Source organism: Poecilia mexicana, unplaced genomic scaffold (assembly GCF_051168715.1).
Source record: "Poecilia mexicana isolate PSO_F unplaced genomic scaffold, ASM5116871v1 scaffold_1, whole genome shotgun sequence".
Taxonomy (NCBI): domain Eukaryota; kingdom Metazoa; phylum Chordata; class Actinopteri; order Cyprinodontiformes; family Poeciliidae; genus Poecilia; species Poecilia mexicana.
The window spans coordinates 16,595,725-16,620,317 of NW_028263370.1; the positions used below are offsets into that span (position 1 = coordinate 16,595,725).

Consider the following 24,593-nt stretch of genomic DNA (forward strand, 5'->3'; position numbering starts at 1 on the left):
TTGCATCAACAAAGAAGCGGCCTGGAGTTATTTGAAGCACGCGTCGGACAGTATGAAAATCCCCCGAGTTACCCCAGTGCGGTCCTCATACATTATTAGCTTTGCCGCACAATTATCGTCAACAGAAATGACAATCGAATGAGCGGCTCACTGGAAAGGCAAGTCTGGATTCTTTGCTGCTGTTTGGAACAGTTTTGGAAGCGGCAATGGCGCATGGAGCGCATCGCAGCGTCATCAGTTAATTGAATGAGATTCCTTCACTGCAACTCAATCAAGTCCGCTGGAACTGAGGTATGGAAACATACACACGCACACTGACTCGCTTTGTCTGAAGAGGAATTGTTAAGGACAACAACGGCAAATGGAGTCAGCTGGATCTAAATCAAGCTCCGTTGTAAGCGGTAAAGAAGAAAAACGACAATCAAAATTAACTGTTAAAGCATTACAAAATAAAATTGAGAAGCTTCAAAAGGATCTCAAAGTAAAGGTTCATAAGATTAAAGGAGAGATAAACATTATTAAAGAGCTTATGAAAAATGAAGGAAATCTTAAGAGTGTTCAGTCGCATTGTGACGATTTAAAATCATTGCTTGAAAATGCAAATCAGCTGTTTGAGTCTGTTATTCCTCTGTTTCCTACTGAAGAACAAGAAAGACAAACCACTTGGTTTTCAAGCTTGTGTAAATATAATTCTGAATTTATACAAGAAGTTGAAAAATGGCTTGCAGATGCAGAGCAACTCAATAATGAAGCTCAAATGGTTTTAGAAGCTGATTTTAATCAGGCTCAAATGTCCAATGCTGAATCCTGTGTCAATAAAGAGCTCAATGCACCTTTTGTTTCTCAGCATTCAGAGTGTGATGAAAATGCTGATGTTCAGGATGATGTTAAGCCAAGTGACAGTGTTTCTAATGTTGACAGCAGAAGGTGTAGAGGAAGTCGTTCATCAAGAACTAAGTCCTCTTTGTCTTCTACATCTTCTGCTCGTGTTAAAGCAGAAGCAGACATGGCTGCATTAAAGGCACGACACAAGTTGTTGAAACAAAAACATGCTTTGGAGGAGCAGGAGGAACAACTAAGAAAAAGGAAAGAAGAACTGGATTTGGAGATTGAAATTGCAGCTTCAATGGCTAAAGTTAAAGTGTTCCAGGGCTCAGTCTGTTCTCAAGTAAGCAGTGCTGCACAGATTAGGTCTGATGGCATGAATTCATATTTTGAGCGTGAAAATAAAAGATCTCAAATATTGAATGTTGATGCAGAGACATTTGTACCTACAGCAGCTGGAACTGAATGCCATGATAAAGCTCCAACTTTTCAGTTTTATTCTCATTTGGGAGCACGACCTAAAGACACAAAGGTTAAAATTCCAGATACATTGACTGACCAGGTGAAGACAAAAATAACACAAGTTGAAGTTCCAACAGACCAAATGATTCATCAATCACAGCCACAATCATTCCATCATAAACATTCATTGTCAGCTGATGAAAATAAGCAGCTGTTAAGTGTGTTGGAAAGACAGAATGAAATTACAAGCTTGCTTGTAAATCAACAATCTTTATTTTTTCTGCCAAAACGGGACATACCAATATTTGATGGTGATCCACTCCAGTTTAAAACATTCATCATAGCGTTTGAACACAGCATTGAAACAAAGGCTCACAGTGCCAAAGACTGTCTATACTTTCTGGAGCAGTTCACTAGAGGTCAGCCTCGTGACCTAGTGAGAAGCTGTGTTCATATGCCTAATGATTCTGGATATGCTAAAGCTAAATCTTTGCTTCAAGAACATTTTGGTTGTTCATTGAAAATAATTGCTGCATACATGAATAAAGTTTTATCCTGGCCTGCTTTGCAGGCAGAAGATGTAAAGGCTTTACAAGCATTCAGCTTTCTGCTCAGGGAATGCTGTAATGTGATGGAAAACAATGGCTGTATGCATGAGTTGGATGTTCCTGCCAATATGCAAACAATTATCAAAAAACTGCCTTTTAAACTGCGAGACAGGTGGAGAAATGATGTGTGTGATTTACAGGAGAAGTTCAAAAGAAGAGCCACTTTCAGTGACATTGTTCGGTTTGTAGAAAGACAAGTGAAGATCGCCAGTGATCCACTTTTTGGTGATATCCAAGATTCTTCATCTAGACCAAAGAAGGATTTTGGAATCTATAAATCACAGCAGCGATTAAAGATAAAAGGAAGTAGTTTTGCTACTGTTGTTGGAGATATGCAGAAGAAAGCTGATCCTGAAGTAAAGAAAGGAAGAGAGACAGCTGTTATAAAGAGTTGTTTATTTTGTGGAGCTGGACATTCCTTGGACACATGCCCTCTATTGGAAAGGAGGACACATGGGGAGAAGATGACATTTCTGAAAGAAATTGGGGTGTGTTTTGGCTGTTTATGCACTGGGCACATCAGCAAAGACTGTAAAAGGCGACATAACTGTAAAGTGTGTAGCTTAAGACATCCCACTATGCTTCATGTCTTCTCCAAAGAAAAGGAAAATGCTCCAGTCCATAAGAGGAAGGAAGTGGAGACGACAAGTGGAAGTGCCTCCATCTCTGCTCAGTCCAGTGGTCTAACTGGGGCCGGTGAGCATGGCTGTACTCTCTCTATTTTACCAGTCAGAGTGAAGTCTACAAAGAGTCAAAAGACAATAGTAACGTATGCCTTTTTAGACCCTGGAAGTTCTGCATCATTTTGTACTGAAGAATTGATGAACAGATTAAATGTCACTGGGAGACATACAAGCATCCTTCTACGGACAATGGGTCAAGAGAAGGTGGTTGGAAGCAACATTGTGTCAGATTTGGAGATTGCTGGGCTAAATGAAGACATCTTTTGTGAATTACCTGACGTATTCACACAGAGAAGCATGCCTGTTCATTACAGCAACATTCCACATCAAGAAGACCTTGAAAGATGGTCACATCTGAAAAATTTGAAGATTGTCGAAATCAATTCAGGAGTTGATTTGCTCATTGGGACCAATGTGCCTAAAGCGCTGGAGCCATGGGATGTAATCCGAAGTCAAAATGGAGGCCCCTACGCAGTTAAGACGATCCTTGGATGGACAGTGAATGGACCTCTCAGAGGAGACTGTGATGTCGACACAAGAGAGCTACAATCAACTGTTACTGTCAACAGGATTTCTATGTCAAGACTTGAAGACTTGTGGCAACAACAAATGAAGGTTGATTTTCCTGAATGTTCTCAAGATGAACAACCTGGATGGTCCAGAGAAGACAATCAGTTCATGGAGCTGGTTACAGAATCAGTTAAGTTGAAAGATGGTCATTACACCATTGCTTTACCTCTGAGACATAAAGATCTGAAAATGCCCAACAATAAGAAAGTAGCTGAACAGCGGGTGTTGAATCTCAGAAGGAAGTTTATCAAGAACCCTCAATTCCATTCTGACTATACTAACTTCATGAATGACATCATTTCCAAGGGCTACGCAGAGAGAGTCTCAGTTGAAAATCTTGAACGGTGTGATGGGAAAGTTTGGTATATACCACACCATGGAGTATATCATCCTCATAAGAAGAAGATAAGAGTCGTGTTTGACTGTGGTGCAACATTTGGAGGAAAATCTTTAAACACTCAACTCTTACAAGGTCCAAACCTCACCAGTTCATTGGTTGGTGTCATCACCAGATTCAGAAAGGAACCTGTTGTCATCACAGCGGACATTGAGGCCATGTTTCATCAGGTCCAAGTACCACCATCTGACTCTGATTTGTTGCGATTCCTCTGGTGGCCAAATGGAGAGTATGAGCAGCATCTGGCGGAGTACCGAATGGTTGCACACCTTTTTGGAGCTACATCATCTCCAAACTGTGCATGTTTTGCACTGAGAAGGTGTGCAGAGGACAATCAACAGTTGTTTACACCAAATGTCATAGATGCTGTGCTCCACAACTTTTATGTGGATGACTGTTTGGTCTCTGTAAGCACAGAAGAGGAAGCTGTGTCATTATACCAAGGACTTCGTGCTTTGTGTAAAAAAGGCGGATTTCAACTTCTCAAATGGATAAGTAACCGACGCAGTGTTCTTACTGCAATACCACAGCATGAAAGGTCCATTGAGGTGAAGAACCTGGATATGGATAATGATGAGCTACCAATGGAACGTGTGTTGGGTGTACAGTGGTGTGTACAATCAGACCTGCTGAAATTCAAGATCATCCTCAAAGACAGACCTCTGACAAGACGAGGAGTCTTGTCCATCATAAGTTCGATCTATGATCCTCTTGGATTTCTGGCACCAGTTGTTTTGGTCGCAAAGGGGATTCTACAAGATCTAAGCAGAAGACATATTGGCTGGGATGATCCTTTGCCACATGATGCTTCCCAGAAGTGGAAAAACTGGTTGGAAGGACTTCATCAGCTTGAACGGTTTGGAGTTAGCAGATGTCTGAAACCACAGGACTTTGGACAAGCCACAAGTTCGCAGCTTCATCATTTCAGTGATGCAAGCGAGAATGGATATGGAACCGTGAGCTACCTGTTGCAGTGTAATATTGATGGACAAGTGCATTGTGCATTTGTAATGGGTAAAGCGCGTGTAGCTCCACTGAAATCCACCACCATCCCTCGCATGGAGCTGACAGCTGCAGTGGTTGCCAGCCGAATGGATAAGTTGTTGAAGAAGGAGTTAAGGATGGAACTACAAGACTCAGTATTTTGGACTGATAGTACTTCAGTTTTGAAGTACCTCAAGAATGAAAGATTGAGGTTTAAGACCTTTGTGACAAATAGAGTTGGAGAGATACTCAATTTGTCAAATCCCTCACAGTGGAGGCACGTTGCTACCAGTATTAATCCAGCAGATTTGGCATCCAGAGGAACAAGTGTGAAGTCTTTTTTGAAGGCTGACACCTGGGTGTCTGGACCAAAGTTTCTTCATGACCCTGAATGGAAATGGCCTGAAAATCCTGAGGACATAAGTCATTTTGCTCTAGAGGATACAGAAGATCCAGAGGTCAAGACGTTAGTTTCTGTTAATGCGACATGCACCGATGAACAAGTGGATCCAATTATGGACTTCATTCATTCATTTTCCTCTTGGGATAAACTGAAAACAATGGTTGGGTGGCTACTCAGGTTTAAGCAATTGCTGTCCAAACTAGCTCAAAAAAGAGCACAACTAAAGACGGATTTTGCCGACTCTGATCTTGATGATGTTACACTTCAAGAAAGGCTGAAGAAAGAAATGAATATGTACAAGAAAAAGGTTGCATTCGGAGCCTTATCAGTGGAGGAGTTTGGAAAGGCTGAGAGTGCCATCATCTGCTATTGTCAAGGAAAGCGATATCCAGAGGAAATGATGAGTTTACAGAAACATGAATGTGTGAAGAAAACAAGCCAGCTCTATAAGCTTGATCCGATTCTTGATGGTGGTGTACTAAGAGTTGGTGGAAGGCTAAGTAAAGCAGCTATGCCTGCTGAAGCTAAATATCCAGCCATATTGGCTAAAGACCTTCACATCTCTGAAATCCTACTGCGTAACATACATCATCAGACAGGCCATGGTGGACGTAATCACATGCTTGCTGAACTGCATCAAAGGTATTGGATCCCTGGTGCCAGTGTTGCAATTAGGAAGATCCTATCTACATGCATAACTTGTCGACGACTCCATGCTGCACCAGGATGTCAAAGGATGGCAGACCTTCCACAGGAACGAGTGTATCCAGACAAACCCCCATTTACTTGTGTGGGTGTGGATTGTTTTGGTCCCTTTGAAATAAAACGTGGCAGGAGCCTGTTGAAACGATATGGAGTCATCTTTACCTGCATGGCAATAAGAGCAGTTCACCTGGAGATGTTGTCATCATTGGATACTGATTCCTTCATCAATGGTCTCCGAAGATTTATTGCCAGACGTGGTCAAGTGCTGGAGCTACGTTCGGACAATGGAACCAACTTTGTGGGAGCTGAACGAGAGTTAAGAGAAGAAATTGGAAGATGGAATCAAACTCTCATCAGTAACACTCTTCTTCAGAAAGGAATAAAATGGTCTTTCAATCCCCCTACTGGTTCACACCATGGAGGTGCATGGGAAAGCCTTGTTAAGTCTGTTCGGAAAGTGTTAAATTCTGTTCTGAGAACACAGAGTCTTGATGAAGAAAGTCTTAACACAGTTTTCTGTGAAGTTGAGGCCATCATCAATAGTCGACCTATAACCAAAGCCTCTACTGATATCCATGACCTGGAAGCACTAACTCCAAATCATCTCCTTCTGTTAAAGACCATGCCTTCATTTCCACCAGGAGTGTTTTCCAAGAGTGATATCTACGCTCGGCGAAGATGGAGACAAGTGCAATATATGGCGGATCTCTTCTGGAAGCGTTGGCTAAAGGAGTACTTACCTCAACTACAAGAGCGGCAGAAGTGGCAAAGAACAAGACGGAACTTTCTTCCAGGAGATGTCGTCCTCATTGTGGACGACTCAGCTCCACGCAACTCTTGGTTAATGGGTAGAGTTGTGAACATTGTTCCTGATAAAGGAGGATTGGTGCGGTCAGTTCGCATCAAGACAAAGACAAACTACCTGGAAAGACCCATTACCAAGTTGTGCTTGCTTCAGGAGGCGGAGACAACATGAATATTTTAACAACCTTTGTTCTCTGCTTTCTCATTACCAGTAACTTCCGTTTCTAGTTGACTGCTTATTCAAAAGGATAGATTTAGATAAATTAATATTGAGCAATTTATGATTGTTTGTTTCTTAGGATTGTCTCTTACATGTTAACATTTCTGATAATTATTTTGTAATAATTAGGGGCCGGAATGTAAGAGCCATATGAATGAAATTAATGATTATTGAGGTGACGGGAGCGCATGCCTTTGACACTTAGGTGGTGGGTGTGTCTAGGTGGGCGTGGCTGTCACTGAAGGTATGAATGGGAGCCACACTGGCGTGCTGGTTTATTATGTTTGAGGAAGCGGGTGCGCCGGGGTGGTCATAATTTCTGTTGACCGTGTTTAATGCCGTTATTTGTTGGTAGTACTGAACGGTTTTGTCCTGGTCAGTCAGTGTAAAGTAAGACAATCAAAGTGGAATAAATAGATGATTGCATCAACAAAGAAGCGGCCTGGAGTTATTTGAAGCACGCGTCGGACAGTATGAAAATCCCCCGAGTTACCCCAGTGCGGTCCTCATACATTATTAGCTTTGCCGCACAATTAATCGGTAAAGCAGGTGTTTAAATTGGCTAATCTACCACGGCAGTGTTAGCTTGGCTAATAGCAGCGGTAGCTAATCTAATTACCGAGTTAGCTAATAGCAGCGGTAGCTAATCTAATTACCGAGTTAGCTAATAGCAGCGGTAGCTAATCTACCACAGCTATCACTCAGTAATAATCACAAAATAAACATCAAACCTAAAAACATAATACTGCAACGGACTGAATGTTATGTTCTTTCTGTGGGAAATGTTTGAGTGTTTTTTATTTTATTTTTTTATGTTGAATACCGATACATAAAGTGGCGTCGTTGTCAGTTTCTATGGCAACGAGTCTGCGTGTAGCGTAACTGACGCACAGAGAGAAAAAAAGTGGTTTTGAGTTTTACTTTAACGGCTTTTCTGCGTTATTTTTGTCTTTGCTGAGGCGCACTGCACTGAATCGGTAACACCTACATCTCCATGTTTCAATAAGTGAACGGAGTTGTTCTGATAATCGTCTTGCCCTTTAGCGTTGTGCGCATGCGCGAAATATCCAGATGTAAACAATAACATGCAACGTGTCAAATAAAGCTAAGTAAAGCATCAAATAGGATGCTTATTTTGTTTAATCGTCTGCGAGGCATTATTCCTAGAAAATAACCTGAATTTACCTCAAATTAATTGATAATTGGGTCAAAATGGTAATAACTTTCCTATTTGACAATAACTTGACAATACTCTCGGTCTCGGTTTATTTTCTGCGGAAGTGCTTCCACTCTGTGCTGCAACTTTCCACCCATTTATCACATCAACCTTAAACTCCATCTTGCTTTGAGCCGCAGCTTTATGTTGTTTAATGTGTTTTCGTCTTTCACACGTTGTGGTTCTTGTTGCGGTCTTTCTTCTCATTTGTCTGCCCTTCCCTCCTCAGATCTGTATAAGAGCCTCCAGTCAGGGTCGCAGGCTGCCCTACCTCCTCACTTGCAGCTTGCTTTTTCAGGTAATCTGCATGCCTCCTCTTTTTTTATCCTACCACCTCTGGTCCCCGACTGTCGCTGTCTAGTCAACCTGCTGCTGTTTTGATTCTCAGCATGTTAAACACTGCAGAAGTATTTATCCCGGTTTGTATAGGTGCTTGAAATCCTTGAAAATGCTTGAATTTCAGTGAGGTTGGAAAGTGCTTAAATTCTATATAAACTGGACAATTTTGTAACAAATATTTAATCAATGTAACGTTTGATTAAAAGCCGTTTATTATTCCTAATAACTGACTTATTGAACTGTGTAACTTAAAGGTTATCTTACATTTTATGCGTTAAAGTTATTGAAATTGTGGGATTTCTTTTGTTAAATTAGACCAGTCTGGTGTAAGAGAGACACATAGTGTAATATTTTAGTTGGTCTTAGTTTACCTGGTGTAGAATACAATCACAAAACATTATTAATAAATTATACCATATAATAGTGAGTTGGAACTGTTTTTTTAGTTAATTTGTTAATTTGTATTGTTTATCTCCAAATGAGGTGCTGGAAAAATTTGAAACTTACCTTGAAAATGTGGAAATGTTTGATTTTTACTGTGGGAAAAACACAGTATGGACCTTGTACTGTACTGTTTCCACTGGGTAATTATTTTACTCATAACAAGACATTTTTCCGCTTTTAAAAGCAAAATAATCCACCTGTGGAAATAGTACTTTTTCATTAATATTAAGGATTTATTTGCTTAAAACAAGTGCTTATTCCTTGCTGAAGTTTTGTTTTATTTCAAGCAGATAAACAGTTTTCCTTTAACTGCAAGTTGTTTCTCCGTCATTAGCAGCATGTTCATGAGGTTGATTGACAGCGCTAAGCCCCTCCTCCTGCCTCTGATTGGTTATTTTTGACCGGGAGCTCTTAATTCTTTTGAGACGACAATAACAGTGCAGGGAGGAGGTTCATTATTTTCACAGATTAATTTTCCCAAAATATGATGACACTTTTAACAAATATGTACAAAAAAAAAGTATTTTTAAAATAGACTTTGATACTGCAGCTTTAATGTTAAAATCTTTGCTCCTTGCTCTCAGACTCGAACCAAAGCCAGAGTGGAGACATGAAGCGGAAAACCCACTGACCAATAAGAGCGCAGGAGGCGATGGGCGACGTCACACGCTGACCAATAGGAATCCTCCGCTCCGATGGACTGCCCCGAGGTAGGGAGGGGGCGGAGCTCCAACGTCTCCTTGGTAACGGACCTGAAGGAGGTCGAGTTTCTCCTCCCTACGAGCAGCGGCGGCGAACCGAGACTGAGTGAATGAGGAGAGCGCTTCCTTTTGTTGAGTTTCTTTTATTTTTATTTTTGTCGACATGTTTACATATGACTGACCTCGATCACTGTGGAATGAGTGTAGAGCAGCGGTACGCTCCATTTTATGATTTATATTTAAGGAATATGTGGTATTACAGGACGCTTCTTATCACAAAGGAAAAAAACAAACAGGAAGAGCAGGAAATGATGTAAGTTTTTCTGTTTTTTTTGTCGATCGTGGGAATCGTCGTGTCCGTTTCTCTGCTCCCACTGATGACTGTTAAGTAGTAGCTTAAATTAATACTGATAAATTATTTTTTAATTCACAGGGACAAAACCATGAGTGCGAGTGCTGAGGTTGACTTGAATGTGCGTTTGTACATAGAAGAAGAGCATATAATACTGTTAATTTCTATCCAGATTATTCTCTAAGGACTCGTTCCCCTTTCACAGTGACGAGCAAGCGAAGGTTAGACGGCCGTCTCTTTGCTCACCGTGTTTTTGGTGCTGTTTAGTCACACTGGACCTTTTTTTTTTTTTTTTTTCCCTGGATATTTAAACAAGAAGAAAAAAACTTGAATTGAGAAAGTTTAGTGATCCTCTTCTGAGCAGAGGAAACCGTTTTTTTTTCTTTACGCCTGTGAGAGGGGGGAGGATTGTAGCCTACTTGAATATTTTGTTTTTAATGTTTCACTGCTTACTTACTCAAACCAACTTAATATAACAAAACGCCTTAGTTTGTATCGAATAAGTGTGAAAAAGATCTATGCAGGACTGAAAAAGCTCAATGCAAAGTGCAAGTCGTCGCTTGGCTTTCAACCTCTTCTCAGCTCGTCAGCGGTGGGATTGTTTTACACGACACTCTGTTTATTTCTGGCGTGTTCGCATGGAAAACAAAGTGAAGTTTCAATACTTTAACACTGTTAGCCTCCATGTGTTTATATATTAGCTACATGCTAACCCTGCTAACACCTGCCATCTTGCATTGGTGATGAGTGTTGTTAGATTGTTGTGCAGGAATTGGTGTTCTTTGCGTCATGCTGCAACATCTCAATCAGATTTAACCCCAGACTTTGACTAGACGGACTGCTATCAAGGACAAAAATCTTGATCAAAGCGTCCCTTGTGGAAGCAGATACCAGAATCAAATTCATATTTTTTCAATAGCAACGTTGCAATTAGTATGCCACTTGATTATGTATATTAAAGACCACTGCATAACCCCAAGACACTTGAACCTTTAAGCTGAAAACTAATGTCACAATAAGCAATAAATCAAATGATCGCATGATAAATTAAAATGAGTCAGTAGAGATGCTAGTTTTTAATTATCGTGGAAAAGTCGGCATTTTGAGGATGGTGAAGAAGTTGGTTTGCACTGCTTGCCTCTTTTGCCCATTTTCCCTGTCAAAACTGAATAATTGTTTTTTTTTGTTGTTGTTTTTTAAATCCAGTTTTGGTTACAGAGACTTCTTAATCCATTTTAATTATTGTTTTGTTTATTTACAATATTTAAAACGTTTTCCAGTTAAATGTTCTTTAGAAATTAAAGTTATTTTTATCTTTGAGGGCGTACTCACATTAATATGTGATTATTAATATGTAGTTGTTGTTATTATTATTATATTAGAAATATACTGCTCAAAAAAATAAAGGGAACATTTCCCTTTAATTGTGTGTGTGGCTCCAAATCCAGGCCTCCATTGGTTAATAAATTTGATTTCCATTGATGATTTTTGTGTGATTTTGTTGTCAGCACATTCAGCTTTGTACAGAACAAAGTATTCAATGAGAATATTTCATTCATTCAGATCTAGGATGTGTTATTTGAGTGTTCCCTTTATTTTTTTGAGCAGTGTAGTTTCAAAATGACAGTATTATCCTTTATGGCAATAACTTCTGTGACAATTTATTGTCCATCAAAATGTATCATGACAGGCGACTAAAGGTCAGATATTCTGCTGACAAGAGCAAAGAAAATAAACATTTTATTACCTAAAATGCAACAGCAGCTGTTCCTTTAGTGAACGTTTAATCATTTGAAGCAAAGGATGCATCTGCAGTTAAAAATATATTTTTAACATCAACATGTTAAAAACCCAAACATTCATGCTCAACATCTATAAAGTGTAGAGCTGATCTGTTCATTGATTACTTTATTAACCGGTTATTAATTGGATAGTAAAAGATAATTAACAGGTTTTTTAAAAAAATTTAAGAATTTGAACCAGGTGAAGCTAAACGATGCTACTTGAATTCTGGGTAAAGATGGAGGTCTTTTTTAATCTTAAAAAACATAAAATATATGTATTCTGTACAGTTTTGGCTTCATTGCTGCTCACATGCCCTCCTGTAGAGTCTACATACTCCAGTTAACGATTCATCAACTACTAAATTAGTTGATTATTTCTATAATCAATTCATCTAGATTACTCTGATTGTTTCAGCCGTACTGCTGGCAAATAAAAGTCAGATTTTAGGGTCCTCAAGCAAAATAGCAATCACATTCAACTGTTTGTGGTTTGTATTTTTTCAAAGCCGTCAGTTTTAAACCAGACGCAAAACGAAACAATTTGAACAAATTCAGTTTCAGTCTGGTCAGTCCTCAGATTAACTTCCTAGACGTTTCGGCTTTAAAATGTTTCTAATTATGCTGTTTTTTTTAATCAATTGTCTGTCTTACTGAGTCATGAACTCTGACCTTAACTGAGGTACGAATTTGTCAGATTTAGATTTTTATATTTATTGAGGCTCACAGGGTTAAACTTCACTTTGCTTTCTCTGAACACTGGTAGCAAAACCTTCCCTCAGATGAATACCTCCGTTTACAAATAAACGTTCTTCCTGACTCTGTGTCCTCACTCTTTCCCACCCTGCCCATTGTGTGTGTGTGTGTGTGTGTGTGTGTGTGTGTGCGTGTGTGTGTGTGTGTGTGTGTGTGAGACCAGCCGCACCAAGAAAGACGCCAAAGATGATTGTTGTCTCGTTGTGACGGGGTGCTGCTGGTCTGACTGTACCTCTGTGACTGTTCTCACATTTCCACGTGAACCCACCGCGTGTTTGTGTGACCCTTGACCCTTGATGTGACATCACGTGACCGGAGCGGTGGCTGACATTCTTCTACATTGTGCTTTTTTGGGGAAGGAATGGCAGTCTGTGGTCATCTGGTAACTTCAATTGGTCTTTTTTGTAGCTTATTTTTGTGTCTATGATGAAATTAAAACAGATGGTTTTCATGAGACGGTGTGACTCAAACTTTATTCAAACTAACGATCTGAGCCTGATTATGGTGAACTTGGCAACCCGGTTGCCATGTACAGGTGACTACCGAGCATTTATTTACTGCACATTAAAGGTGACATGTTGTTCTTCATTGAACAGGCATGTCTGTTACATTTTGCATAAAATCATCCTGACATAATGAGATTTTATTCTCATCAATTCTGTTTTGAGCCTCTTGTCACTTTAAATCCAAATAAGCTGCTACTGGCCACTCCCCCTAATTCAATGTTTAAACTCAAGTCAAAATGGCTGCAAAAAATAAAATGTATGTATACAACCATCCATATTTGAACAGCAGAAGTGGAGCCTCCTGCTCAACAAACAAGACTGCAGCAAGTGGTTTCTGGATGGTAAGTCAACAAAATACTTCTCTGTTCCAGCAGCCATTGTACAGCACATTCAGAGGTGAAACCAGCTGATCAAACATTCCTGGAATTCAGTTTGGGTTGCTAGGTAACAGGTGAGCTTTTCTGGGGTTGCTAGGTAACGGCACAGTTCCTGTTGATCGTGGCTTTTTGAATAGGAAAAAACATTGACTTATTGCCAAACAAAAAGTTTTTTTTAGTGTTTGAGCTGGTTTTCAAAGCAAATTGAGACATATATAAATACAGGTAATGCAAAAAGTTAATTTTGTGTAATAGGTATTCTAATACGAGCTGCTACTTGTTTTTTTACTTCTGCTTGATGGGAAAAAAAAGTATTACACAGAACTCAATACTTGAGTTAAAAATAAAGCAACTATTTTATTTTGGGGAAAACAATTCAATAAACATGCAAATATTTAAAGATTGTTCATATTGAAAGTGTCCAAAAAGACAAATATAGTTAATGGATAAACTTAGTAAATCACACAATGAATAAACTGATTCTGAAGGATGTTTGAAATTAATTGAAAAAAATAATTTGGAAAAACTTATAAAAATGTTTCCAGTGGAAGTAATCAACATGCAAAAGTAAAATGGTTTAAAAAGTAAATTCAAACGGGAAATTAAATGCAACTCATTTAGTTGTAGACGGTGACGTCTGAGCAGGAAGGCTCTCCTGTAGCAGTGTGTACTACTACGACTTTGAAGAAGCCTCTGACTAAAGACTGTTTTTCAATGAAAATTTTCTACTGCAAATAAACTTATTTATACTTTAACAAACCTAAAAATTCCCTTTAAAATGTTTGAAAGACTAAAACATTCTTTTTATTTGGCTCTTGATTGTAAAAACACCTTGTTGCCATGGTTGCGCATCATAACTGTCAAAAAGCAAAGCGGTAAGAGCAAACATCCATATCTGTCCAAACATGTTTTCATGAGCAACATGGAAACGTCACAACAGTCTTTTAGCAAAGATTTCAAATCAATAACTATTTAGTATCTTTGGTAATAAATTAAATCCGTCTGATGGTTGGGAGGAAAAAAAAACAGAACGGCATCACAGTTACAATGAATATGCTTTATTTTTCCTTTTACAAAACAAAACAGAAAGGGCGGGGGTGGGGCAAAAAATTACCGTCTAGAAATACAAGATATACAAGAAGAAACGAGAGAATTCGCAGTGGGATGAACTGAATAATGACGGGAGGAGAAGAAGAGGAAGATGTTAAAGCTTCCAACCAAACAAAATCCTGATTCTCACCAGGAGCGAAGCGATAAACCTTCGAATGGAGAGAGTTCGGCCTGCCGCGGCCGACATGTTGTTTAGTACTGTGATACTGATGCACTGTGATATGACTGAAAACACAGCAACAAAAACGGAGAAAAAGTGTTGCTTAGTGTTTTATTAATGCTTTTATTTGTTTATGTTCCTATTTAGTGACTAAGGCACTTTTAAAGAAACATACGGTTATTTCACTGCAAAAACACAAAGTCTTACCAAGTATTTTAGTCCAGTTTCCAGTGCAAATATCCTAGTACACTTAAAATAAGACAAAACTTAAAAGTAACTTTTCTAAAAGATACAGGAGCTTAAATGGATAATTCCTTAATACTGACAGTAAAATACTAGTTCCACTGCCAGATTTAAAGGAAAAGTTGGCTTAGTGTATTTTGCACAATTAAAATGCAGATAGAAGATATTAAGAAATAAAATAAGTGCAGGAAAATCCCAACAGGTTTATATAGAGCCTCCACTCAAAAAGTTCAGAAAAAATATAATCCAACAATACATTCCTTCATCAATTTATAAAATACAGTCATATAGAAAACATTAAAACATCTACCAAGTATTAGTGGCATTTAAACGGAGTAACAATAAGAAAGTGACAATTCTTTACGTAAATTTAAATAATGTTCAACTCTTTCACAGAAGACCTGCTTTCACCAAGTGCAAAAGGTTTTGCTCCAAAACTGATGGATCCTACTAGATGGGGGAAAACGGTCAGAAATGTTTAGATCTGAACATTTTTCTAGAAAAAAACCCTCCAGACATTTCTGAGCTCGAAAAGAGAAACATTTGCCCATTTGCCAGAAAAAAGACAGAAATTTGATTTTTTTCCTGAACTTTCTGAAATTGTAAATTTTTTGACTTTTTGGAATTTTGAAACTCAGAAATGTAATTTAAAAAAAAATCAAAGCATCTTTTTCTAGAAAAATTCTGAGAAGAATTTCCAAGTGTTTTTTTTTTTTATCATCGACTTTTGGAGTTCAGAAATTTCCTTGTTTTTTGACTGAAATTTACTTTTTTTTATTTCCGTCTACAATTGTAGAAAATGTAGTTCTACTCATCTGATGTTTAGGAAGATGAAGGGATGAACTCTGCTGAGTTAAGTAAAAAACGTTATAAGTCAAATAATCTGCCAGTGAAAATAGTCATTTTTCATCAATTTTAAGGAATTAATGACTTAAAAAAAGCTCCCTGAAGTCACTTGTTTTACCTTACTTCAAGTGTACCAACATATTTCATTAAAAACTAAACTACTTGGTAAGACGTTGTGTTTTTACAGTGTTGTTCAATTAGAGGGAGCAGAGCGTCCAGCTGAGCTGAAACAAAAATCAGAGTATCGAGGATTAACAACTCCACGCCTACAAAGCGCTCGATGAGTCTGAAGAGTCGGGATTTATTTATCTCACGATAATGGCACAGAGTACATTCGAGTCACAGAGATTTATTCAAGTTGATGTTGAGTTCATGGCTTACTGCTGTTCTCAGGGCGCCTCTCAAATCAGCACCAATTTGAGAGGCCTACGTGACAAACTTTTTGTCACGTAGGCCAAAAACTATTTAAAAAAAAAAAAAAACTTTATTCACCAAAAGTGGTGTGATTTTGTTTTTGTACCTCCTCAATAAACCAAATATAAGTTAAACTAATAAAATAATCTGATTTCTTTGGACAAACGGAAATTTCAAATGTTTTTCCCCCAGTTCGCTTATTATTTTGGGCTCGATTGAAGAAAATTTAATTTTTTGGTCTATACTCAGCAATAAAAACAGGATCAAGGGTATAAGTCAATGTGTAGATGTGGTCCAAGTTACCATGACAACAGAGGTAAACCACAAAGCTTGAAAAGATGATCACTTTATGTTACAGTGAATACTTTAGCAAATATATTTAAATTTAAAAGTCATAGTTTTTGCCCTAATTTATTCCTGAATATCAGACGTGGGGGCCGCACAAAATCAATCCAGCGGCCGTAAATGGCCCTCAACCCTCACTTTGAACTCCCTTGCTCTAGGTGTTCAAAAAACAGTCGTTAACAAAGAAGTTTGTCTTGTAACAACTGAAATCTGGCATACTAGCAGATTGCTTAGATCCGTTAGTCTAAATTCATTCGGACTGTACAGCGCCACCTACTGGTGGAACGATCTCATAGTTTCTGCTGGACAGCCAAACCATGAGAGGACGACGTTACCTGGTTAATTTAAAGCAAAAGTTAACGGCACTAACACCTTTATCTTTCTCAAAACTTCCAGAAGTTTCGTTTGATTTTAAATTCCTCTTGCATTTGTAGTATTTTCTGCTTTATTCTCCTCACTATGTTGTGACTATTCTTCTTTTCTGCTCAGTTAACCATGTCTAAATTAACTTTTTGTTACTGATGTGTGTCTTGTCCTACTCGTTTTTGAATAATTGATAAAGATAAAAATAAAAAAAAACTGCAAATGTGGCCGTTAGATCGAGGCGAACTGTCAGAGGTTAGCTAGCTGTGCTAGCTAGCCAACTGCTGGTCATGTGATCAAATGAGCGAATCTGATTGGCTGAAAGGGTTCGACTCGATCTAGTGCGATTGCTTTGTTTTGGTCACATCTTTAGCTGAATTAAAAGTAAAACGAAACTGTATACAGGATAAAAATTCAGTGTTATAAATTTAATTTATATAAAAAGGCCGGACTCTAATTTGTCAGAATTTCTATCCAAACTGGGCCGAAAACTGTTGATTTTTCTGACTCCCTGTAGAACAGCAGTAACATAAGACCATGTTTGATTTGAGTTTATTGATAAAACAAAGTGAAGCTGAGCACAAACACTGAGGTGTACCAGCGGTTTATCACAGAAAAACGTGCTAATCACCCATTTAGCGAAGCATTTCTTTCCAGGTTTCAGATGTTCTGTGCAGTTCTGCGCATTTTTCCAGCATCTTTTTCCAGCTTCAGGCCGAACTTTGACACCAAACTGCACGTTCCTTCGTTAATGTTGAGATGAAGCAGGTAAATAAAACACTATATCATTTTCACAGTAACATGTCAGTTCAGATTCCAGGTTTTCCTATTGCATGTCCCAAGAAGTTCCCTGTTGGGGAGGATGTGTCCGGCACCAGAAATTAAAATCTGTTTCATTTCTGGTTTTTGCACACTTACTCAGTTGAACATGTATAAAAAAAAGAAAAGAAGCACTTTGTACCTTTATGTGTATGTTCTCGTTAAGCTGAGCGGATAATTTGATGGGAGGAAATGACAATATGATCGAGCCAAACCAGCGGCGGACAGAGTAAGGCAGAAGTGTCCGTTTGCTCCCAGGATTTTCTCAAAGAGGGCGTTGGATTTTCCCTGCAGCGTCAGATTAAAACAACAAAAAAAAAAACAAAAAAAAAAAAAACAGAACGGCTCCGGTGGCCACTGAGGGAGCAGGATAAAAAGTGTTGTTTACTCGGCGTTGGAGGTCTGCGTGTCGTTGAAGTCGTTGGATCGGCTGTCGGTGTCGTCGTCCGACATGTCGCCGGAGGCGCCATCCAGGTTGAGGTTGCGGCGGCCGGAGCGGTTGGAGGAGAAGCTGCTGACTGGGCCGCCTCGCCTGCTCAGAAACAAACACACGGCGCAAATTAAACTCGTGTTTCTCCAAACATTCAGAATTTATTCTGAAATAATAAAAACTGCAGTAGCAAGCAGTGATGAAAGAGGCCCTTCATTTTAGCTTTAACACATCAGCAACTGATATTATAGACGGTTATTTAAGGAATCATCCTGAATCTACGTTCACGTTTTTGAGCTGATCTACTGTGCAGTTTAAAAAAACGAAAATAAATAAAACCTCTTCACACTCTAGCGCCCTCTGGTGTTGGATGGCTGCCAAACTAGCATCCAACTTAAATTGGGAAATTTTCTGAAACATTTGTTAAAATGTGAATTTCTAAAATGAAGTCTGGTTCACTATTAACTTAATCTCTAATTTCTAGACAGTTTGTGGCTAAGCTCCAGGCTGTTTTGTTCCTCTTCATTGAGAAACTTTAAGGTTTCTTCTTTGACAGAGGAATCTGGATGTCTGCCCACATGGCAAACGCACCAATCAGCAGCCGACTTCCACCAGTCTTGTCTGGTCAGCCGATCAGAACCACAGCTTTCCATGTAACGATTAGCGTTGCTGATTAGAAACGGATAAAAGGTCGTCAGTCTGAGAGGTTTTAAGCGTCCTTAAACCTCAAACGTACCTCAAACGGTTCTTTAAGGAGTTGACCTCTCTGGTGAGGCCCTCGCTGGCCTCGGTGGCGTCGTCCAGCTCCCTCTGCAGCTTCCTGCGGGACGCGTTGGCTCTGGTCGCCTCCTCCTCGGCCTCCTCCAGCTGACGCTTCAGCTGCTTCATGCGGGAGTTGGCCTTCTCCATCTGAGCGGGCGACGGCGATGTGAGGAGACCGAACTGTCAGACCAGCTTTGCTTCACTTCCACGTCTCCTTACCTGTTCCTTGAACTGGTCGGCATGGCGACGCTCGTCCTCCACCTGCATCATCACCTCCTTCAGCTTTTTCTCTGTACGTCTGACGACCTTATTGGCTGCGGCTCTCTCCCTGGATGTTTGAGACAGATGACAGTGAGACAGACGACCTTGGAGGCTTCGAGCTGTGACCTCTAGGGGCGCGACCTTACTTGGCTTCCTGCTCCAGCTGCTCCTCCAGCTGCAGGATCTTGGCCTCCAGCGCAGTGATGGACGCCTTAAACTTGGACTTCACAGCTCCTTCTAGTTCTGCTAGTTTACCTTTAAGCTCCTGCATTTATTAGCAGATATTTGCTTTCAGGACAGAAGGATTTTTAAAACATTTTTCAATGCAGATGAAAAAGGAACAACACAAAAAATCAACAGAACTTTAGATGAACAGCATGGAAATAATCAATGTTGAGGACAAAAAAACTGATTCTTTGTCTTTGTAAAAACCGCAGACTTTGACTGGACCACCTTAAAGGGACGGTATAATGTATTTTCCAGGCACATGGTATCATTTTATAGCACAACCAAGTAACTGTGTTACTTTCAGTTTGTATAAAACTACTCTATATATGTCAAAAAAGACTTACCAGGAATTTGACTTTGCAATTTAATGCTTTGAAATTAGACCTCTGTCTCTTTAAGAAGCTCTTGCTCTTCACCACAACAATCCTCCTCCATTACGCCGTTTCTCAGGAGCGGAGCTCTGAGAAGCAGCTCCACCAGGTGTTTGCTAATTGCTGCTGCTGCTGCTAGTCTAGAGGAACTGAGCGGGGGAGGAGCTGCAGCTGAGAGGCGGTGCTAGGTCCACTCAGGTGTTTTGCACAGCTGAATGGTTGCCATGGAGACTAAAGGATTTCTCAAACATGCATGAACGAATCAAAGCAACACTCCAGGTTTGTTTCTGATGAGGGAATAACATTATAACATGATGTATCACTCAAAGTGACGAGTAATTCTACATAGTACCGCCCCTTTAAGAGATTTTATTCATGTATGTAAACTCAGGGTTTCAACTGTATCTAGTTTAGCTGTTTCTTTCATCTACTGATGTCTTTCCTCATCAATATTTCTGCTGCACCTGTCTGCAACGTCTTGTTAGTTTTGGTAAAAAAAACTTGATACATTTATAATTTCATTGAGTGTGTTTGCAGATTTTTATCATGTCTGAATAGTTTTAAGCACAGAGTAATAAAAGCTGGACCTTGTTCTGCCGCTCCATCTGCTGCCGAGCGTTCTCGCTCTTCTGCGCAGCGCTGCGCTCTGCAGTCAGCTCGGCGTTCAGCGTGTCCACCTGCAGGCAGGAAACCAGGGCAGAGCAGGAGACGCTTCACCTTTCAGGACTTCCCAGCGGTGCCTCAAATTTCACAAATAAACTTTCACAACTGAAATATCTGATGTGTGGCAGTGAATGCGATGGCTTCACCTGCGTGCTGCTCTTTCTGAAGCGGTCATTGAGGAGCTCCATGTTGCCCTGCTCCTCCTCTATCTCCTCCTCCAGCTGGGCGATGCGAGCCTCCAGCCGCCTCTTCTCCTCCAGCAGCGACGACCTGACACACACACACACACACACACACACACACACACACACACACACACACACACACACACACACACACACACACACACAGTTCGTCTGATTATACAGACATCTCATGACAATCAGTGTTGGGCTGCAACACATTAGAAGTAACTCAGTACTTCAGAATCATGATATTTTAAAGCATGATTGATGTATAAAGTAGTTTTAGAACAATTCAAGGTAAGTTAGTTACTTTTGTTAAGTAATGAGTAAAGTACGGGATTACGATTCAGATACGGTAATTAGATTACTGTTACAGATTTGTAAGCAGACTGTGTGATTTTGTTTGAGTGTCTTGTGACAGTCCAACAGTCTCGGTAACAAACAGGAGTGTAGATCAACATCAGACAACAAAATAACTTTACATGATTGAATAGTAATTATGGAAAATGCAGAAAAATAGACCTAGGCTGATATTATTATTGCTTTATAGTAAATTCATTTTATTTTTTGCTTTAGTAGTTAAGTATCTAATTATTTTTGAAAATAAGTAATTAGTAAACTAACTGGACTTCCTTTGGGGGAACTAATCAGTAATTAGTAACTGATTACTGCTTCTAAGTAACTTGCCCAGCCCTGATGATGATAATATCTGTCTATTCTCTCCCTGTATGTGCAGATAAAGAAGTACTGACTTCCCAGCGGCGCTGTTGGAGATCTCATCGGCGAGCTCGTCCCGCTCCTGTTCCGCGTGGCGCCGGGCTCGCTCCGACGCTGCGTAGTCCTGCACAAACACACAGAGAGGCGGTCGGGTCTCACCAAACCCCAGAGACCCACAAAACAGAAGAACATCCCTAACCTCGTGAAGCTGCAAGATTTCAGCTTCTAAGTTCTTGAACTTCTTCTCGTTCTCCTTCGACTGGGTGAAGATCTCGTCTCTGGCGGCCCGGGCCTCCTCCAGCTCTCTCTGGTAGTCTTTCATCTGAGCCTGCAGGACCGACAGTTAAACCGCCATCACTTCAGCAACAGCCTTATTTACAGAAAGTCCAAATGCTCATCGCTACCACAGCAGAGTGTCAGGACTTAAAACGCACTTTAAGTCCAACAGTTTTATTGATTGATATGGACTTCAAACTATATCAGAGGGTAGCGTTTAAGGTGTGTTTTCCGTACCTGCAGCTTTTTGAGCTGTTTGACGGCTTCATCCCGGCCTTTGTTGGCAGCTTCGATCTGACCCTCCAGCTCGTTCAGGTCCACCTCCAGCTTCTTCCTGGCAGCGACAGCCAGAGATCTCTGCTTCCTCTCGTCCTCCAGCTCGGCCTCCATCTCGCGCACCTGGAGGACGAAACCAGTCAACACGTATCTAAATTCAAACCCTGGTTTACTGATCACATCAAACCAAGGAAAACGCACTGCAAAAAGACAAACTCTTACCAAGTATTTGTGGTCTAGTCTCAGTACACTTCAAATAAAACTAAAACTAACTTTACAGCAAGATATGTCAGTTTATTTTAAGTCAATAATTCCTTAATATTAATGAAAAAATGAAAAAGTAAAAGTTCGGTTGGCAGATTTTGTCACTGCAGCGTTGCCTAGCAACCCCAGCCCGTCACCTAGCAACCGAGCTCCATGTCCACTGGCAGATTATTTCAATTCAAGATCATGAATGTTGTCAAAGGGCCGGTTGTGTTAACAAAACACATCAAGCTGTTCATAAAAAGCTAACTCTGTGTTTGTTACGCACTTCTTAAAATTAAATAATATTGAAAATCTTTTCACAGTTATGTAATTTTCTAGTAAACGGATGAAAACTGCTTTGATTTGATTGATAAAAACAATATTTAAAAACAATTGTTGTCTTGCAGGTCCCATTAATGTGTTCATCTCAGAGTTGTGTGGTAACCAGTTAGATTTACTCAATTACATTTACTTCAGTAACTTAAAAAAAAGAAAGCACTTTTAGGAGTATTTTTTACAAGACTACTTTTTATTTGTACTGGAGTAATTTTATTATAAAGTATCTCTATTCTTACTTGAGTAAAATGTCTGGATTGTCTGCCCAATGAAAAACTAACATGTTTTAACCAAACACAGACGCTCACCTGCAGTTTTTGTTAAAGTTTCATAAGTTTTATATTAAAAGAAAATTATTTGTAGAAAAATTATTTTGTCTGATTTTGTTATTTGTTGTTTCTGATATGAATTATTGCCATTTACGTTCTTAAAATACCAAAGATTTCCACTTAACTTTATATTCTGGTCCATCTGATTATGTCATTTTTAAATATTTCATGGATGATAATTTGATCAGTAAGTTGAGCAGACTTTTTACCAAATACTTCTTAATTCTTACTAGTGTAATTTATTCCATGGCTACTACTTTTTACTTTAACTTGAGTAAAAATATGTTGAAGTTTTCCTGCTCTTACTTTAGTACAATGTTTGGTTGCTCTGCCCGCCTCTGGTCCCTCTAAAGTCTTGAGGGCCACATAAAGACCTACAGCGGGCCAGATTTGGCCCCCGGGCCTTGAGTTTGACACATGTAACTTATAATAAGACTTTTTTTCCCCATGTTATAGGTGAAATAATCAACATTAACAAATATTAAAGACTTATTGGCTTAAAAAACCTTCATATTTCTTCCTTGTCTTATCTTATTTAAAGCGTATTTGGACCAGAATCCAGACCAGAATCCAGACCAGGTTTTGTGTGTCCGACCTGTTTGACCAGCGCTCTCTTCATCTCCTCTCCCTGCTCGTCCTTGGCCTGCAGGTCTCGGTCGAACTGGGCCTTCATGGCCTGCATGTTGACCTCCAGCCGCAGCTTGGCGTCCTCTGTGGCCTGCAGCTCGTCCTCCAGCTCCTCCAGCTGCGTCCTCATCTCCGCCACTTGCTGCTCCAGGGTTCGCTTGGACTTCTCTAGTTCATGCACCTGAGTGCAGCGACAGGAAAACCAGCAGAAAGAAACAAAAAAAAACTCATTTAGATTTTTTTTAGATTGGAAAAACATAATTCTGTCATTAGGGAAATAACAGCTTAGTAGGGCTGGGGAATAAATCGATTTTATTGATTAATGTTGTTGATGTTTGCTTTCTAAAGACTTAATTTTTGGAAAATCTGGATTTTTTTCCCACTAATCCTCTTTGTGTTTCCATAGTTCAGAATGATGTCAGAATGCCGAGGGCGGCCATCTTGTTTGACATTTTTTAGAAAAAAGATCTGGTATGAAAAACAATCTGACATGTTGTTATCGCCCAGTTAAATATAAAGATTTTATTTTAACCTCTGACCTTTTTGTTTTAATTTCCTTTATTTAACCAGGGAAACCCCGTTGAGATCCAGATCTCATTTTCAAGAGGGACCTGCAGCCTGGCGGTAAACAAAGCGGTCCAATCAGGTAAAAGCTGCTCACATTTTTCCCCACGTCGTCCTTGGAGCTCATCAGATCCTCCATCTCGGCGCGGAGCTGCTTGTTGAACCGCTCCAGCTCCTCCTTGGCCTCCAGCGCCTCCTCCAGAGCTTTGGCCAGAGACAGAGCCTTGGTCTCCTTCTCCCGGGCCTCCGCCTCGGCCCGGTCGCGCTCCTCAGCGTACCGAGCCGAGATCGTCTTCTCCTCAGCCAGCATCTGACAGCGATGTCACAAAATGAACCTTTAAACTCAGAGCCCAGCGATGAAAAATGTCCGTGTCTCGGCTTCAGGCCTACCTGGTCGAACTTCTTCTGCTTCTTCTCCAGGTTGGAGACGATCTGCCTCTGGTGGTCCAGGTCCACCATCTGGTCGTCCAGCTCCTGCTGCAGCCGGTTCTTGGTCTTCTCCATCTTGTCCAGCGCCATGGTTTTCTCCTCCAGCCGCTGGTTGGTGAGCTCCACGTCCTTCTGCAGTTTCCTCTTCGCCTCCTCCAGACCCTCGATCACGCCCACGTCCTCGTCCAGCTTCTTCTTCGTCTCAAACAGCTGCGGAGGAAACATTTAGCATCAATGAATACATGACTAAAGATGTCCTGATACCAAGACTAAAGTTAAGGTCCTGATGGAGACATTTTGAAAAGATCAGGACTAAAACAAAAACTAGGAAAACATTTTCATTAACTGAAATAAATAAAAACAGATCTGGAAATGGGGAAAAACTACAACTAACTGTGACTATATTGTACATTTATAAACTAACTAAAACATCCTTGTATTTTAGATATCCTTCCGTTTT

The 24,593-nt window shown here is 40.0% G+C and overlaps 2 protein-coding genes across 2 annotated transcripts in view; one reads left to right on the forward strand and one right to left on the reverse strand.

The window, feature by feature from the left end:
• ubn2a (ubinuclein 2a) overlaps positions 1 to 12,704 on the forward strand; it is a 36,523-nt gene extending 23,819 nt beyond the window's left edge. The window contains exons 16-17 of the mRNA XM_014986196.2: positions 8,107 to 8,175; positions 9,245 to 12,704. Coding sequence (XP_014841682.2) covers positions 8,107 to 8,175; positions 9,245 to 9,291 — 116 coding nt within the window. The 3' untranslated portion in view covers positions 9,292 to 12,704. The remainder of the gene's footprint in view (positions 1 to 8,106; positions 8,176 to 9,244) is intronic.
• A 1,471-nt stretch (positions 12,705 to 14,175) lies between these two features.
• Positions 14,176 to 24,593, reverse strand: part of LOC106917321 (myosin-10) — a 72,405-nt gene continuing 61,987 nt past the window's right edge. Inside the window, exons 34-45 of the mRNA XM_014986190.2 lie at positions 24,095 to 24,343; positions 23,802 to 24,014; positions 23,109 to 23,321; positions 21,564 to 21,725; positions 21,250 to 21,378; positions 21,086 to 21,174; positions 20,295 to 20,418; positions 20,073 to 20,162; positions 19,033 to 19,151; positions 18,845 to 18,953; positions 18,600 to 18,772; positions 14,176 to 17,965 (exon numbers count right to left, since the gene is read on the reverse strand). Coding sequence (XP_014841676.2) covers positions 17,818 to 17,965; positions 18,600 to 18,772; positions 18,845 to 18,953; positions 19,033 to 19,151; positions 20,073 to 20,162; positions 20,295 to 20,418; positions 21,086 to 21,174; positions 21,250 to 21,378; positions 21,564 to 21,725; positions 23,109 to 23,321; positions 23,802 to 24,014; positions 24,095 to 24,343 — 1,818 coding nt within the window. The 3' untranslated portion in view covers positions 14,176 to 17,817. The remainder of the gene's footprint in view (positions 17,966 to 18,599; positions 18,773 to 18,844; positions 18,954 to 19,032; positions 19,152 to 20,072; positions 20,163 to 20,294; positions 20,419 to 21,085; positions 21,175 to 21,249; positions 21,379 to 21,563; positions 21,726 to 23,108; positions 23,322 to 23,801; positions 24,015 to 24,094; positions 24,344 to 24,593) is intronic.